Source organism: Staurois parvus, unplaced genomic scaffold (genome assembly GCF_062004578.1).
Source record: "Staurois parvus isolate SC_StPar_1 unplaced genomic scaffold, SC_StPar_1.0 ptg001302l, whole genome shotgun sequence".
NCBI classification, from domain to species: domain Eukaryota; kingdom Metazoa; phylum Chordata; class Amphibia; order Anura; family Ranidae; genus Staurois; species Staurois parvus.
In genome coordinates, this window is record NW_028319098.1 from 4,854,738 (window position 1) to 4,873,440 (window position 18,703).

General features: G+C 40.2%; 1 protein-coding gene across 2 annotated transcripts in view; it reads right to left on the reverse strand.

Moving 5' to 3' along the window:
• Nucleotides 1–12,651: 12,651 nt before the first annotated feature.
• Nucleotides 12,652–18,703, reverse strand: part of PKIA (cAMP-dependent protein kinase inhibitor alpha) — a 45,109-nt gene continuing 39,057 nt past the window's right edge. For both annotated transcript variants that reach the window (XM_089661016.1, XM_089661015.1), the window contains exon 3: nucleotides 12,652–13,777. In XM_089661016.1, coding sequence (XP_089517142.1) covers nucleotides 13,695–13,777 — 83 coding nt within the window. In that variant the 3' untranslated portion in view covers nucleotides 12,652–13,694. The remainder of the gene's footprint in view (nucleotides 13,778–18,703) is intronic.

Sequence of the window (18,703 nt, forward strand, 5' to 3'; positions counted from 1 at the left end):
ACAATACTTTGATATACTCAAATCTCAAATAGCTAAACTGTGAAACACCGCCATCTTGTGATGAATCAACATCCTGCAAAAAGTAGCAATGCAGTGTGTTACATATTATTTCTAAATCAAGCTGTCAAGCTGGGAGCAAACTATTTATAGAAAAAAGGTGGGTGCAATATATTTATGGAACAAACAGGTGCAACCTATTTATAAAACAAGCTGGGTGCAATCTAGTTATAGAAAAGATAGGTGAAATCTATTATTTTAATAAGGCAGATGCAATCTATAGAACAAGCTATGGTGAAAATACAGCGAGCGCTCAGGATAAAAATGCCATAAGCTGCGTGTGCACCAATATAGGAACCCTAAAACCTAGTGAACAATACCAAAATAAAGAAATGGTGCAGCGCTAGAAAATACTATATAAAAATATTAAATAAAAATAATAAAAGTGTACTTCAAATTCAATAATAATCAATAATCCAGGTTATAATTTATAGACATAAGTGAATATAGTGCTATGAAAGGCGCCAAACATAGATGTGATCTTGTGAATAGTCTATTATCCAAAAAAGTGTCCATAGATTTGTGCAGGCTTGACGCGGTCAGGTCAGCATATTAGTTCTCCATATAATTAAATTGCTCTAGTGACTTCCAGTAAATCCATGTGACTTAATCCATGCGAAAGACTGTAAGAAATGCGCACTCACCAGATGCGCATATTATATGCGCATTAAGCTGAATATGAGTCTGTAGGGAGCCCCTTTAAGTAGATCTGCCAGACAGCATGAAACCAGGATCCCTCCTCTGGACACAAGCTTCCTCTGCAGCCACGCTTCCACTGGGGTCCTCTGCAATCCTTAGCTCAGGTCAAAGCCAATAACATAAATGCCTCATAATTAGAGATGAGCGAATTTCTCAAAAATTCGATTCGGCTGATTCGGCGAATTCCAGTGTGAAATTCGATTCGATGCGAATTTCTTCGCTACGAAGATGACTTATAAAAAGGGTTTCTAGGCTTCAGAGAGCCTTTAAATTAGTGCAGAACACTGTACCTTTAATTTAAATGCCCTTGGAGATGAGGAAAGAGAAGGAGAAGGAGAAGGATGAGAAGAAGGAGAAGGAGAAGGATGAGAAGAAGGAGAAGGAGAAGGATGAGAAGAAGGAGAAGGAGAAGGATGAGAAGAAGGAGAAGGAGAAGGATGAGAAGAAGGAGAAGGAGAAGGATGAGGAGAAGGAGAAGGATGAGAAGAAGGAGAAGGATGAGAAGAAGGAGAAGGAGAAGGATGAGAAGAAGGAGAAGGATGAGAAGAAGGAGAAGGAGAAGGATGAGAAGATGGAGAAGGAGAAGGATGAGAAGAAGGAGAAGGAGAAGGATGAGAAGAAGGAGAAGGAGAAGGATGAGAAGATGGAGAAGGAGAAGGATGAGAAGAAGGAGAAGGAGAAGGATGAGAAGAAGGAGAAGGAGAAGGATGAGAAGAAGGAGAAGGAGAAGGATGAGAAGAAGGAGAAGGATGAGAAGAAGGAGAAGGAGAAGGATGAGAAGAAGGAGAAGGAGAAGGATGAGAAGAAGGAGAAGGAGAAGGACGAGAAGAAGGAGAAGGATGAGAAGAAGGAGAAGGAGAAGGATGAGAAGAAGGAGAAGGATGAGAAGAAGAAGGAGAAGGATGAGAAGAAGGATGAGAAGAAGGATGAGAAGAAGGATGAGAAGAAGGAGAAGGATGAGAAGAAGGACAGTTCTGTGACAGTTTCTGTCTATTTCTGACAGTTCTGGGACATTCACTCCATACAACTGTTTCAACCGCTGTATGGAGGGAATGTCATGGAACTGTCAGAGTCCCAGAACTGTCATTAATAGTCTATTTCTGACAGTTCCATGACATTCCCTCCATACAGCGGTTGAAACAGCTGTATGGAGTGATTGTCCCAGAACTGTCAGAAATAGTCTATTTCTGACAGTTCTGGGACATTCACTCCATACAGCTGTTTCAACCGCTGTATGGAGGGAATGTCATGGAACTGTCAGAGTCCCAGAACTGTCATTAATAGTCTATTTCTGACAGTTCCATGACATTCCCTCCATACAGCGGTTGAAACAGCTGTATGGAGTGAATGTCCCAGAACTGTCAGAAATAGACTATTTATGACAGTTCTGGGACATTCACTCCATACAGCGGTTGAAACATTGTATCTATTTTTTTCCATAAATGACATTCTGCAGATACACTTAGAGGAGCGCTGCAGATACACTTTTTGCCGGCTTGGAATTATTCTTATTTTCATCCTACTTCTTCTTTTTCTTCTTATGAGGATGAGGATGAAGAAGAAGAAGTAGGATGAAAATAAGATTAATTCCAAGCCGGCAAAAAGTGTATCTGCAGCGCTCCTCTAAGTGTATTTGCAGAATGTCATTTATGGAAAAAAATAGATACAATGTTTCAACCGCTGTATGGAAGGACAGTCCCAGAACTGTCAGAAATAGTCTATTTCTGACAGTTCTGGGACATTCACTCCATACAGCTGTTTCAACCGCTGTATGGAGGGAATGTCATGGAACTGTCAGAAATAGACTATTAATGACAGTTCTGGGACTGTCCTTCCATACAGCGGTTGAAACATTGTATGTATTTGTTTCCATAAATGGATCCATTTATGGAAACAAATAGATACAATGTTTCAACCGCTGTATGGAAGGACAGTCCCAGAACTGTCATTAATAGTCTATTTCTGACAGTTCTATGACATTCCCTCCATACAGCGGTTGAAACAGCTGTATGGAGTGAATGTCCCAGAACTGTCAGAAATAGACTATTTCTGACAGTTCTGGGACATTCCCTCCATACAGCGGTTTCCGGCAAAAAGTGTATGTGCAGAGTTCCTCTATTCTGCAGATACACTTAGAGGAGCTCTGCAGATACACTTAGAGGAGCTCTGCACATACACTTTTTGCCGGCTTGGAATTATTCTTATTTTCATCCTACTTCTTCTTCTTCTTCTTCTTCTTCTTCTTCTTCATCCTCATCCTCATCCTCTTCTTCTTCTTCTGAGGATGAGGATGAGGATGAAGAAGAAGAAGAAGAAGAAGAAGAAGTAGGATGAAAATAAGATTAATTCCAAGCCGGCAAAAAGTGTATGTGCAGAGCTCCTCTAAGTGTATCTGCAGAATAGAGGAACTCTGCACATACACTTTTTGCCGGCTTGCAATTATTCTTATTTTCATCCTACTTCTTCTTCTTCTTCTTCTTCTTCTTCATCCTCTTCTTCTTCTTCTGAGGATGAGGATAAAGAAGAAGAAGAAGAAGAAGAAGAAGTAGGATGAAAATAAGATTAATTCCAAACAGGCAAAAAGTGTATGTGCAGAGCTCCTCTAAGTGTATCTGCAGAATAGAGGAACTCTGCACATACACTTTTTGCCGGCTTGGAATTATTCTTATTTTCATCCTACTGCTTCTTCTTCTTCTTCATCCTCATCCTCATCCTCAGAAGAAGAGGATGAGGATGAGGATGAAGAAGAAGAAGAAGAAGTAGGATGAAAAGAAGAATAATTCCAAGCCGGCAAAAAGTGTATGTGCAGAGTTCCTCTATTTCTGACAGTTCTCTCACAGCTTCTTCACATGAACAGTGGTTGAAACATCTGTATCCTAAATATAAACTAATAGATACAATGTTTCAACCGCTAAACATGTGTTCCTTCTGTCAGAGAACTGTCAGAAATAGCGGAGCTCACTGCAGGGACACTTTTGCCGGCTGATCGGGAAATGTTCGATTCGCGCACCCGAAGTAGGCAAAATTTCGGTTTCGCCGCGAATCGAATATTTCCTGAAATTTGACTCGAATTCCGGTTCGCCTGGTTCGATTCGCTCATCTCTACTCATAATGTAGTATTAAAAGATAATTTATTGCTTAAAAATAGTAACTAGAATATCATCCAAGGAATATCCGCAATTAATGGTTTAAAAAAGCTATATATTAGCTGCTGAAAAACATGTGGCTGCTCAGCCACTCACTAAGATGGTCGCCGGACCTTCTTGCGGCTCCGGCGGCGTGACGTCACGGCGTACGGCTTCTCCTTGACACGTTTCGTGTGCATGCATGTTTTCAAAAGGGGTGTGCCTAACGCCGGACATCCATTATTTTCCTTATAAACCCACGAGGCGCATACATTTAGCTGGCGCCATTTTTCTGAATACCAAACGGTATTACGTTAAGCGCCATTATACTGGCGACCAAATATTCTATTTTTAAAGCGTATGCGCGGGTGCCACATCTAGAAAGATATACATATATCGGGCGCCATTTTCATGAAGCCCTAGCAATACAGGAAAACATACTTAATCAATACAGTATATACAGTGAAGGAAATAAGTATTTGATCCCCTACTGATTTTGAATGTTTACCCACTCACAAAGAAATGATCATTCTAAAAATTGAATGGTAGGTGTATTGTAACACTGAGAGATATAATAGCAATAAAACATTAAAAACAAATGCATGTCTAACAAATTATGCACTGATTTGCATGTTCATGAGGAAAATAAATATTTGATCCCCTATCATTCAGCAGGATTTCTGCCTACCAGATGTCTTTCATAAATGTAACAAAGTGAGATTAGAAGCAGTCTCTTAAAGGGAGTGCTGCTAATCTAATTTTGTTACCTGCCTAAAAGACACCTGTCCACAGGAGCAATCAAACAATCAGATTCCAAACTCTCCACCATGGCAAAGACCAAAGAGCTGTCCAAGGATGTCAGGGACAAGATTGCAGACCTACACAAGGCTGGACTGGGGTACAAAACTATCGCCAAGAAGCTTGGTGAGAAGGTGACAACAGTTGGTGCAATCATTCGCAAATGGAAGAAACACAAAACAACTAACAGTCTCCCTAGGTCTGGTGCACCATGCAAGATCTCACCTCGTGGAGTGTCAATGATCATGAGAACAGTGAGTTATCATCCCAGAACTACACGTGAGGATCTTGTCAATGATCTCCAGGCAGCTGGGACCACAGTCACCAAGAAAACAATTGGAAACACACTACGGGGACAAGGATTGAAATCCTGCAGTGCCCTCAAGGTTAATCTGCTCAAGCAAGCACATGTCCAAGCCCGTCTGAAGTTTGCCACTGAACATCTGAATGATGCAGAGGAGGACTGGTGGAAAGTGTTGTGGTCAGATGAGACCAAAATCGAGCTCTTTGGCATCAACTCAACTCGCCTTGTTTGGAGGAGGAAGAATGCTGCCTATGACCCCAAGAACACCATCCCAACTGTCAAACATGGTGGTGGAAACATTCTGCTTTGGGGGTGTTATTCTGCTAAGTGCACAGGACAACTGCACCGCATCAAAGGGACGATGGACGGGGCAAAGCGTTAAATCTTGGGTGAGAACCTTCTTCTCTCAGCCAGGGCATTGAAAAATCAAAACAGACAAACACAGGAAGTCCAGGAAGTCAGGTGCTGCCTGCCTGTTTGCTGATTGGTAAGTGCTGAGTGAGCGGGTATGGTTACCCAAGTGACACCAGCCTGCCTTGAGCTGATCAGTTGCAGGAGCACATGCAGAGGTAGAGGAGGGTGCAGTTTTGCTGTCTGAACAGTGGACCTGTCACAAGGACCACATAACCTGGACTGTGAAGAGCGGCTGCTGCAGACCCGACCGGGTCGGACTGTTAGTGAAACACAAAGCTTGAGCAGAGAGAGCCCAGAAAGAGGAGAGAGATCCAGAGCAAATGTGGTGAAGGCCAGAGCCAGCCTGAGTCTAAGCAAACGCCCAGAGCAGACTGCGGAGGCCAGAGGATTCAGGTAATTAATTTGCTGACCTGACACAGTCATCTACGTGTCATCTCTATCTCTATCAAGTGCTCAGAAGATTTTCTCTTCTTGGAGAGTTATTCAGCCTCTCCTGGTGTACCACCCCAAACCCCAGATGAAATCTCCTCTTCACCCAGCTGCCTGAGGGAATCCCTGAGTAAGAGTACCCAGAATCTGTCTCCTTAAGTTCAGTCCCAGATGGGGGCTAGCCAGGTTTCCCTCCTGAATTCCCCTTCACCTTGTCTGGCCCAGGGGGTGTGGGATTACTCACTCAGGCCTTATGCTTATCTGGCTCCTTCCCTGCCTCTCAGGCTGCGTCTCTCAGGGGACAATGAGGCTAAGAGATCCTCCCTTCCAGCTTCTCCACCTGTAGGTGGGCCCCTCTCCTGGACCCCCTCCCAGGCTCCACACTCCATCCTGCTCACTCGATCTTCCACCCAAACTCTCCTGCCCCTGGACAGGCTTGGTCACTCTTAAGGGCTGTCCTGACCCCATACCAAGCCTCCTGCTTGGGGATTGACCATGATCCCTTGAGAGTGCAGACCAGCTCCTCCTCACCTCTACCCACTGAATTCTAGAGACTTCTCCAAGTCTCTAGATCAGGGGAGGTTTCAGAGAGCTTATCTGCAGAGCCTATCAGCCCTAATCCAAATTTGACCCCTCTGGCTATTACACCAGGCTGCTATTCAGCCTCTAACTAAAAAATAATTAATTTGCTCCCCATAGCTTTCCTATTAGGGTGCTACATTTGAAGAAGAGGTATTCAGAAAATGAGGTGCTGCACAACCCGTGCTGTGCGCAATATCACTTCCTCCCAGCTCCCCAGTCAGTTATTTTTTTGGGGGGAGAGTGCAAGTAGCTGGTCTTGCCTAGGGTGCAAAATAGTCTAGTATTGGTCCTGATTGCACCTATTAGTTCTGTAAATAGATTGCACCCAGCTTGTGCTATAAAGAGATTGCACCCAGCTTGTCCTATATATAGATTGCATCTAGCTTGTCCTATAAATAGATAGCACTAAGCTTGTTCAATAAAATGGTTTTCACCTGCTTGTTCTATAAACAGATTGCACCCAGCTGTGCCTATAAATCGATTGTGCCTTGCTTGTCCCTTACAGATTGCATCAAACCTGTACTATACATAAATAGATTGATCCCACTTGTTTTAACAGAGGCTTAAAGTCTTTACTGATGCTAAAGGGTTAGGTCACCTTTACCAAAAAACTGCTTATGCAAGAGAGGAGCACATGCCTGTAGATAAAAACAAACTGTGCAGCTTTTACTAATGTTAGATAATATTCTTTCTATATGTGTAGGCTTTTTAAGTACTTCTGAAAGCATGATTGAAAAACTCCCAGAGATGGCATTATCCTGTCCTGCCTTGCTAAGACACTCCCAGCCGTCACTGCTTACCTCCATCACCACAAGGAGTGAGGTCTCAAACACCCCACACGTGAGCTCCGCTATCTCCTCTGTTTAAGCACCGACGTCTTCAGAGATGATGTGACAGGGGGGTGAGAGCATATGCAAGGGGATTTGAGACAGCTGGGAGTGTCTTAGCAACATACTAGCAACAAGGCAGAACAGGATGAAGCCTTCTCTATAAATAGATTGCCCATAGCTTGTTCTGTCCCTCTTATTCTTGATCTACACCTCCTCCCTGGATCAGCTGATACTATTTACCAATACTTTTTCTATGCTGATGACATCCAAATCTATCATTCTACCCCTCACCATATCAATCTATTCACACATCACTAATTTACTAACAGACATATCAATCACTTCCATCAATATGGAAGTCACACCACTTTCTCAAACTCAATCTATCTAAAACTGAGCTCATATTTCCTCCCCAAGCACCCCTTCCCCTGACTTCTCTGTCGTGATTGATGGCATAACTATCAGCCCATCCCCACATGCCATGGTGCTAGGTGTAAGGTATGCTAGGACTCTGAACTCTCTCTTCAGCCCCACATCCAATTGCCGTCCAAATCATGCCTCTTCAATCTCCACAACATCTCCAAAATAGGCCCTTTCTTAACCAATGACACCACAAAGCTTCTAATTCACTCCCTTGTTATATCTCACCTCAACTACTGCAACTCCCTCCTCATTGCTTTACCTTTGCATCTCCCCTTCAGTCCATCATGAATGTTTCTGCCAGACTTATCCACGATACCGATCGTTCAGTGTCAGCTATACCTTTCCGCCATTTGTTCTATTGGCTTCTGCTCACACAACAAGTAAAATTCAAAATGCTAACAACAACTTACAAAGCCATCCACAACTCTGCCCCAAGTTACATCACTAACCTAGCCTCAAAATACCATTCAAACTATCCCCTGTGGTCATCAAGACCTTCTACTTTCTAGCTACCTCATCACCCATTCTCACCTCCATGACATCTCCAGAGCCTCCCCATCCTCTGGAACTCCTTACCCTAATCTGTCTGACCATCTCCTACTCTATCCATCTTTAGGCAATTCCGGAAAGTCCATCCTGCTTCTAACTAATAAAATATCTTTTTTATTTTCTCCATCAGTTTATCCCCCACATTAATTACCTTTTGTATTTCTTGACCTTCCCATTTAGATTATAAACTCTAACGAGAGGGGCCCTCTGATTCCCTGTGTATTGAATTGTAACTGTACAGTCTGCCTTCATTTTGTAAAACTCTGTGCAAACAGTTGGCACTATATAAATCCTGTATAGTAATAATAAGGCCCCTCTCACTTGGGCAATCAAACAGGTCTACCTGTCAGTTATTCAGGTGGGCCTGATCTGAAGGTCCATGCATTCCTATGGACAGGTGGGTGTAAATAGACTTGGTCTGATCCAGTCCACAAACAAAAATCTTCAGTTTAGATGGATCGGATCGGAGGGTAGTCGGGTGTGTAAACAGACACAGGAGTCCATTTACTCCTGACCACCCATACAGCAGAGCTGGCTCCGTCCGTGTCCGCTCTGCATAAATTGATGTGGCATCTGCCCGCTCTGTTTCAATCAGCAGGGGGATCTCTGAGCATATCCCCTGCTGATCAGAATGGAATCCGTCCCATGTGGAAGGGATCTAACAATCCCTGTTGTATTCAGGCAATATTTGCCTATGCTTGAGTTCAGCTTTAAAATGTGAGAGCTGCATTTTGGATTAATCAAATATACTTCAATTAATTGGTCTAGAATATGAGCAAAGACTACAGATGGGAGTGGGGGGTTATGGTTTTATTTTGAAAGATCTGGAATATCTTGACAGATAGTTGAAATGAGCATTAACCTCAATGAAAGACCTGATCATATACTGCACTTCATATATTTTGATGGATTTCATGATTGGTACAGCCTTTAGAGCCATTAGGCCTAAAAATGTAAGGTTCGTCTTTAAAAAAGAAAATCATATATAACTAAGCTTATGGGTCAGTGTAAAGAAAGTAGTCCTATCTACCCTGATAATGCTGTGTATTACATGGATTTTACAGACTGTATCACTGGTTTAAATGGAGATGTAATAGATTGGGTGTATTCATCTACTGGGATTGAAAGATCAGTTATATACTGTACATAGAGTGATATTTATTCAAACCACATATTATAACTAAAATCATATTCATATTCATGGATATTCATAATAAAGTGCCTGTGTTTACTACAAAAAAAGTGTCTGTGCTTTATACAGAAAAATGTCCAGTGCTCAGTGCTGTGCCTCTTCTGCTCTCTATTTAATTAATCTCTTTCTTCACCCAGCAATAACTATTATTATACTCTGTGCTTCACACCCTACGTGATCCTTCACTTCCACACCAGGGAACCCTCCTGATCTCCATGACCCCCTAGTTTCCAATGGGTCATTAAGCACTTGTATCCCCCAGGGGTTAAGCCATCCAGGACCACCTCCACTTCTCAGACAATTGTAGCTCCAATGCTTGAACACACATGGCTTCTCTTCTCCCTTCATCAAGGGACACTTTTTTTGTATTAAGCACTTTGATATGAATTTTCATGATTGTGATTTTGGTTATAATACATGGTTTGGCATGAATATAGTATATAGCGCTGTACTTTAAGATCGTTTAAATATAATTTTATGTCCTAAACATAATATATCCATAAAAAAATATATACAACACTAATACTCCTTCACCACTTCAGAACTTTAAAACATCTTTAAAACATCAACAAAGTTTCTAGGATGTATCTCAAGAGCCCTGCTCTTCTGTACCTGCTGCTGCTCCCTCTGACACAATTACAGGCAATTCCTGGCTGTCAAAATGACAGCTGGGAATTCCTGTGCAGCAGGGGCAGCTGTCAAAATGCAGCTGTTCCTGTGTAAAATGACACTTGCAGATAGTCTGAGTATTGTTACACTGTAGTTAATGTTTCATTTCAATGTAGATAAAAGGTGTAAATTACAAAAGTAAAAAAAAATCCTATATAAATAGTATTTCAATTTAACCTCTTCACTCTTGGTAACCCTAATCGGTTCTAGTTAGCTCCTTCCCTTAGCTATTATTTTTCTGCTGATTTTATATGTAATATATATATATATATATATATATATATATATATATATCATTAATATTTACTTGTTATTTTTGGGTGGTGTTGCATGAAGAAATTGATGCAAAAACATTAAAAAAGCCTTTTCATTTTCAACTCTGCCATGCTTTGTACAAAAACATAATTTTAGTAAACAATAATAGAATAAAATCATTCAATGTTTATGTATTTTTGTCTAAAGAATACAATTAGAAAATAGAACAATTTTTGCAAGCGAGTAACTTTACACTTGGCATAATGCAGTCAGGCAAGTACTGTTCTCCTGGCAACCGCCAAACCCAGACACATCCATCAGATTGCCAGACAGAGAAGTGTTATTGGTCACTGCAGAGAACATATCTCCACTACTCTAGAGTCCAGTGGCAGCGTGCTTTACACCACTGCATCCGATGCTTTGCATTGCACTTGGTGATGTAAGGCTTGGATGCAGCTGCTCGGCCATGGAAACCCATTCCATGAAGCTCTCTATGCACTGCTGTTGTGCTAATCTGAAGGCCACACAAAGTTTGGAGGTCTTTAGCTATTGACTCTGCAGACAGTTGGGGACTTCTGTGCACTGTGCGTTTCAGCATGCACCGACCCCGCTCTGTCATTTTACATGGCCTACCACTTGGTGGCTGAGTTGCTGTTGTTCCCAGTTGCTTCCATTTTGTTGTAATAGCACTGACAGTTGACCATGGAATATTTAGTAGCAAGGAAATTTCAGGAATGGATTATTGCACAGGTGGCAACCTATCACTGTACCACGCTTGAATTCACTGAGCTCCTGAGAGTGACCCATTCTTTTACAAATGTTTGTAGAAGCAGTCTGCATGCCTAGGTGCTTGATTTTACACACCTGTGACCATGGAGGTGATTGGAGTACCTGAATCTAATGATTTGGAGGGCTGGCCTAATACTTTTGGCAATATAGTGTATGTAAGGGTTTACCACCACCAATTAATGACAAAGTTGTTGTTAAATAAATAGGCACAAATTGGAAATGTATAAATGTCTCTGCTCCCTAAGGGGTATATGAGAGCTTAACCCCTTCACGCCTAAGGGTAAAACAAATCGAAATGCCTAAGCACAATTTTGCAACGTTGGCATGTGTTAGTAAAACCGTATATATAATCACAACTACTTTGTACATCCAGGTGAATTATACCGGGTTTTTTTTCAGGACAAATTGGGCTTTCATTTGGTGGTAAATGGTAATTTATATCTCCTGATTTCTTTTATTATCAAAGGAAAACTAGCCCAAAATAGTAAAAAAACAAATAATTTTTTTGATTTAGCTGTGTGTTTCTTGTAACTACCATAACCTACCACCAAAGAATAACCCAAAATAAATTCTCCAGCTCTTGACGATCGCAGCGATACCATATATGTGTATGTTATTTGTTGTTTGTACCCGTAATACAGCCCAGAAACAATAGTGCGCATTTTGTTTTTGTCTTTTTTTTTTTTCCCTAAAACACACTGACATTGACACTGACTGACACTGATACCAATTTTTTTTTAAATCCTGACCTTTGACCCTGACCTTGACCCAAACAATAACCCTGGCACTGAACTAGATCAAACCTTGATCTAGGTATTTTTTCTTTATTTTTTAATATTTATTTATCTTTTTTTTTTTTTAACAAACATTTTTTTCCTCTCTATGCCAGGAGTTAGAGAGATACGATGTATCTCTCTCCTCCATTCATAGAGAGAGAATAAAACAAGGGGGCCGGGCTGCACAGTGACTGATCACTGTGATAGTCAGAGGCTATCACAGCAATCATGTGACCCGGAATCGGGAGTCCCGGATCGTTAGAATGGGACCCGGGGTTCTCAGTGACACCGCGGTCTTTGTGCTGGGTGTGTGCAGTGCAGCGCGCTACCAGCACAAAGACAGGTGCGCAAATATGCGGCCCCACGGAAAAAAAAACAGTTCCGTGAGACCGCATATTTGTGTGATGTCGGCGTCAAGGGGTTAAGCAAAATATTTAAAATAAACTTTGCTAATTTAACTCCTTTCTCCTGGCCGCAGTCATATATGCGGCCTCTCGGTGGGTGAGCCTTAACGCTACGTACTCAAAAAAACCCAGAACTTTGCCGAGAGCTCTCACCAAGCGTGCTTCTGGACAGTTACCGGTGGCTAACGGAAAGCGCTCATGCTCTATTTGCAATACAGAGTTTTTCGATCACGTGACTGCTGTGACAGCCAATCATGGTGGTCATATGATCAGAAACTCCACCCCGCCTCTAAAACCCCTTAAAGGACAAAGGGGTTAAGAAATATGCAGGGAAAGACACACAAGACAGCCCAATCTTTTTTGATTTATTTGGTTAACTTTATTGGTTATTATAACTGATAAACAACCACACTATTCATTATTAAAACGTACAAACATTAAAAAGTGCACTATTACATTTGTAACAAGTACAGTGTTAGAAATCAATACTGATTCTGGAAGGAATTGGTGTGCTTGGATACCACCACACACTTCCTAAGTGCATTTATACTTTTATTCATTATTGTAGTGCATTACTCCAAAGTGTAACTATTCAGCCCCCCCCCCCAAAAAAAAACACATATAGATTTTGTATAAGGTAAAAAAGTAACAAAAATTTGTGAATTTCATTTGCAATTTTGTGAAAAATTGACCTGTGAAAATTGGTTTTAACATCTAAGCCACAGTGAGAAGTTCAATGGACAAATCACATGACACAGTGAATTCAACTGCTACTGAATAGACAGTATCCTGCTCTAGAAAACAGCTCATTGAGTAATAGGACTATGGTGATGAAATGTGATGTATTTCCAGGTGATCAAAGGATCCATTGAATAATAATATCCAGCCCTTCATTTGTGTGATAACCATAGGACATGTGCACATCTTAATAGGGGCAGTGTAGCTTATTAAAATGTACCGTACAAAACATCTGTAAACAACAAAGCTATTGAAATGCAAGTACAATATTCTTGATTTTTTTTCTCATCTTACTTTGCTTTTCTACATTTGGGAAATCTTAATATTTACTAGAGTTCTAAAATTTTGTGGAAGCCTTTACAACAGCACAGAATTTAACCCTTCATGGGCTTCTATGCCACAACAAGAATTTCTGTGGCAAGCCGTGGTGTTTCACTAACATCTTGCGTGACTAAGTGAACTTTGTCCGTATGTCAGCCATTGCTTATGATAGAATTGGGAAAAAATCCTTCCCACAGCTTTAGAGCCAGCCATTTCTTTGATATGATCCAGTCATTTCTGGCATCTCTATGGTATTCTTTCCTTTCGATGCTAGTGGATTTCATATTGCTTTGAGGCTTATCACAGATATGATTAGTTTAAAAGCTATCACACTGAGTCGCTAACTTTCCTGTTTTGGTGCTTTGTTCTGCTCATCTGTGGTTTTCTCACTTGGAGTTGCTTGCTCATTTTCCTCATCACCCTCTGTAATGCAAAAAGATAAAATAAATATAGACGCATGAGATACATTTCCAGAGCAATAAAACTGTAGCATACCACAAGACAAGTGGACACATTTTTTTCCAGACTTTTCTCTGGAAAGCACAGGTCTCTCGTGTCTGAATCCAGAATCAGAAATGGAAGGAGGTCATTGTATTTTCAATTATTATTATACAGGATTTATATAGTGCCAATAGTTTGCTCAGCGCTTTACATTATAACAGGAGACAATACACGAGACAGTACAGTAACAATACGATTCAATACACGAGGGGCTCGAGGGCCCTGCTCCTTGGAGCTTACAATCTAGGAGATGCTTGGTCAACTTTACTTTGAAAGCAATACAGTAATAGTAAATGCTATAGTATGGATGTGTTAAGGGCATAATTCATTTTGGGAAGGCATTATCTCCTATTTCCTTTATACAACACCACATATGAGGTTGTGAAAACCATAAAGAGCAGCATAAATGAACCACAAGACTCTTTTAGCTCAGGCAGGTCTCAACCATCTCAGCAGGGTTCCAACTTATAAACTGTGCATTCTTGCTGAAGCATGTGGTCAGGTCATAGCTACCATGAGGCTAGGTGATAATTTTACATCATGCAATGACTTCTATAAATGAGGAAAGGTGGTATTTTTATTTTGTCTTACTGCTCCTTAGAGCAAAGAACAGGGTCCAGAGACATAACCAGAACAGAAGCACGGTGAGAAGACCCAAGATTTTAAAGCAACTGAAATCTTAAATGGATTTCAACACAATTGTACTTTTATAATAGTTACATAGTTAGGCTGGCTGAAAAAAGACAAACGTCTATCCAGTTCAATCATAGAAGAAAAAAAGTTATAATTTTTTAATATTCTATTTATATTTTATAAATAGGCAGCATGATATTTCAGGGATAGCTGTATTTGCTCATATTCACTTTTTTTTCTTCCCAGAGCAACATTGTCAACTCAGGGTCAGCATGTCTCCTTCCTGAGCTGACACGGACACACGCTTCAGACTTTCTGGGCAGGCCCTCTAGGTCACAATGAATGGATACCTTCCCTTCTCTGACTTGGAATGCTATCCTTCTTCACACTGATCATTTTAAGCTGACACATTACACACCGCCACTAAGGAATGACAGCTGCCTACGTAGGGCTGTGGTTACTTGTACACTGCTGGACCCTGATGACCTTACAACAGTGACACAATATGGCTTCATCTGGTCAATGGAGTCAGCCAGAATCCCTAGACCCATTGTTTATATTCTGGTGAATGGGGTCAGAGATTCTGGCTGATGTCACTGATCAAATGTGGCCTTATTTTGAAAAGGATATTAGCCAATATTCCCTGCTCCTTTATTTTAACCTCCCTGGCGGTATTCCCGAGTGTAGCTTGGGGTAAAGTTTCTGTACCAAAAGCGGTAACCCCGAGCTACACTCGGGCTTACCATGCGGCGCTGCATAGGGAGTCCCTGCAGAGCTTACCTTGTCCTTCGCTCCCGCGATGTGTCTCCTGCAGCATCCCTGGCCATCTCCTCCGGCTGATGCCGGCATCCGGCTTCTGTGTTCCGGTCCATGTGACGTCGGGACGTACGGGCGCTGGAGGCGGCGGGAAATTTGAAAATTTAAAAAAAATGTCATTTTTTTCAAAACGAATTTTACATAGTAAAACATTGCTGTTTCAAACCATTTCACATACATGTTGTCCCTAGTGCTTTGTCCTGTCCCCTGTCTGCATTTTGACTGTTCTTTCTGCCTGGAAACTTAGAAAAGTCCATGACGTCCAAAAAGCGTCCCTTTAGGTCAAAAGCGGTTTTAGATCAGCTAGAGAACAACGATAGTAAATCAGAACCACTTGCAGAATTGAGTGATAATGATTCGTGGAGAAATTCGTCATCAGACACTGAAAACAATTTTGCGACTTTGCTCAGTGATGTGAGAACTTGGCGCTATATTTCAAATTTCAGTGTTTTTGGTTTGATTATATTATTAAATTAAATGTATTATTATTATATTATTATTTTTTATGATTATTTATTAAATTATAATTTATGATTTTGGGTTTCAAATTTTATCATACCCGGGATGTTTAATAGACTCTTGTTCGGACAGATTTCAGTGAGTTATTCCTAAATATTACAGCCTACAATAAAAAAACTACATATTTCCATGCAAAATAATGGTACCGCTTTCAGCACCAAATATCTGAAATAATCATACCGCTAGGGAGGTTAAAGAGGACTCACAGAATATGTTGTTTCCACCAACAGAGCCCACAACCACTGCCAGGTACCCTTCATATGTTGAGGGCATATGGCCTAATATGGTTCAAGCAGGCTTCATGCTTAGATAAGGGTCTGTTGTGGATTTACGGAAACCCTACAACTTTTTTTAAAAAAAAAACATCGGTTGTTATTGTGCACTATAACAACCAATGACTGTTGCTAGGACACAGGCAGCTGTTTTTGTTTCTGTGTTCCCTTTATAATCTATACCAGACCCTCATCTTGGATAAGGGTCTTGTGTGAAGAAAGGGAATACCCCTATTGTTTAAAAAAGAGGGAAGCCAAGAAATGGCCATTTGTATTTTCATTTTTTGCACAAATCATAAAATAGACATTTTTGGCCAGAAGAACAGTTCAATAAACAGTATATATTTTCTTTGTGTGAGAAATATTTTGAAAACTTTGTTTAAAAAGCCTACTTTACATTTTATTTCCCCATTTAAGGCAAAAAGATAAAGTTTTCCAAAGACTTGCTATGCTTCTTAAAAGCACTTTGGACTGTTTACGCTCCAAAATGGAGTTATTTTGTGGGTGTTTCCACTGTGGTGCTCCAGGACCTCCAAAAAGGCGATAGGCAGTCAGTTAATTATATGCATAATTTTTGCACCTAGAAAGCCTGAAGGTGCTGCTAAGATTTTGGGCCTCTCTATGTGGTTAGGCAGTGAAAAAGTCTCACACGTGTGGTATCACCACACTCAGGAGTAGCAGAATGTGTTTTGGAGAGTAATTCTAAGTATGCCCATGCTGTGTTTTAGAAATATCTTATTAATTGACAAATTTGTGTAAAAAAATACATTTTCATTGTCATTCTGCATTTTCCAAAAACTTGTGACAAAAAAATAAAGTCTTCAAAAGACTAAACATACAGTATTTATTAGAAATGATATTGGGGTGTTTGCTTTTCAAAACGTGGTCATTTTCTGGATGTTTCTGCTGTCCTGGTTCTCCAGAGTCACCAAAAATGTTATAGGTAGTCAGGAAATTAAATGTGTAATTTATGTGCCTGGTTTACCCGAAGGTGCTCCTTGGTTTTTGGGCCCCTCTATGTGGCTAGGCTGTGAAAAATTCTAATGCATGTGGTTTTGCCATACTTGGGAGGAATAAGAGAATGTGTTTGGGGTGTACTTCCATGTATGCCTATGTTGTTTGTAAAATATCTTAATAATGGACAACTTTGTATAAAAAATATAAATTTTAATTTCTGAAAACTTGTGTCAAAGAATGACTCACTTTGCCTTTCAGAAAATACCTTGTAGTGTTTGCTTTTCATTTTGTGGACGTATCTACTGTCCTGGCACTTCAGGGACTCAAGAAATATGATTGGTAGTCGAGAAATTAGATACGTCATCTATGCTCCCTGAAAACCCAAAGATGCTCCTTGAATTTTGGGTCTTTCTATGAATCTAGGCTATGAAAAAGTCTCACACATGTAGTATCCTCATACTTAGAGGCATAGCAGAATGTATTTTGGGGAGTCATTTTAAGTAAGATTATGCTGGATGTGAGAAAACCTTGTAAAAAATACAACTTTGTGGAAAAAAACTAATTATATTTCATTTCTATTCATTTTCTAAAACATTGTGATGAAAAACTTACTTTGAAAAGCTCACCATACCTCTTACTAAATACCTTGGACTGTCTACTTTCCAAAATAAGGCAATACTAGGGTTTTAAGAAATGAGATAGGCAGTCAGTACATCAGTACTAATCAATTATAAAATATATATACCATAGTTTGTAGACTATAACTTTCAGACTAAATAATATACAATGATGTGGGTTATTTTTACCAAAAAAATGTAGCAGAATACATTTTAGCCTAAGAAAGATTATTTATTTCAACAGTTTTATATAAGGAACTAAGAAAAACATTTTTTTCAAGAAATGTTATTTTGTTTTTAAGCAGAAAACAAATAAATCCAATGGTGAATAAATACCACCAACCGAAAGTTCTATCTATTTAATTTGGGTAAAGTGTTGCATGACTGAGTAATTGTCATTTAAAGTGTGAAAGCGCTGAAAATTGAAAAAAGGCCTAAGCAAGAAAAGGGTGAAACAGTCTGGTCTGGAGGTGGCTAAAGGAATTGTGCATTTTTCACACCTGAGCAGAGCCTACTCCTGGTGACTTAAAAACTCTTTTTTCATGTGTTTATCAGGCACTTTACAAGTGTTTCTGCCCATGTATCAAGTTTCAGGAATTTTTTTCCTGGGCTCGGCAAGGGGAGGAGAGCAGTTTTGTAGGAAAAGAGGAGTTATTCAAGTGTACAAATGCGCGTATTTTGAATTTATAGGTGCTCTGATTAAAGTCTATTGGACCACAAATGCCTAAACACACTAAAAAAAGCACATGTACTTTTTTGAGCGTAGGGAGAAGTGGGAACAGGGACAATTAGAAAGAAATGGAATTCTGAATGTTGAGCATAGTCAGGCATAGGGAAATGCACAGAATAAGTTTGAATGGGCTTAATATTTTACTTTAAGCACTACTAAAAAAGTTGTTTCCTGAGTTAAAGTGTTACTAAACCCAGGACCCTGCATTCACTAAATCTAGTCTCCCATAGTACACAGAAATGCAATTACTATTGTAAATATAAACTGATAAATACCTTTCTAATCAGCAGTATGTAGCAGTCTT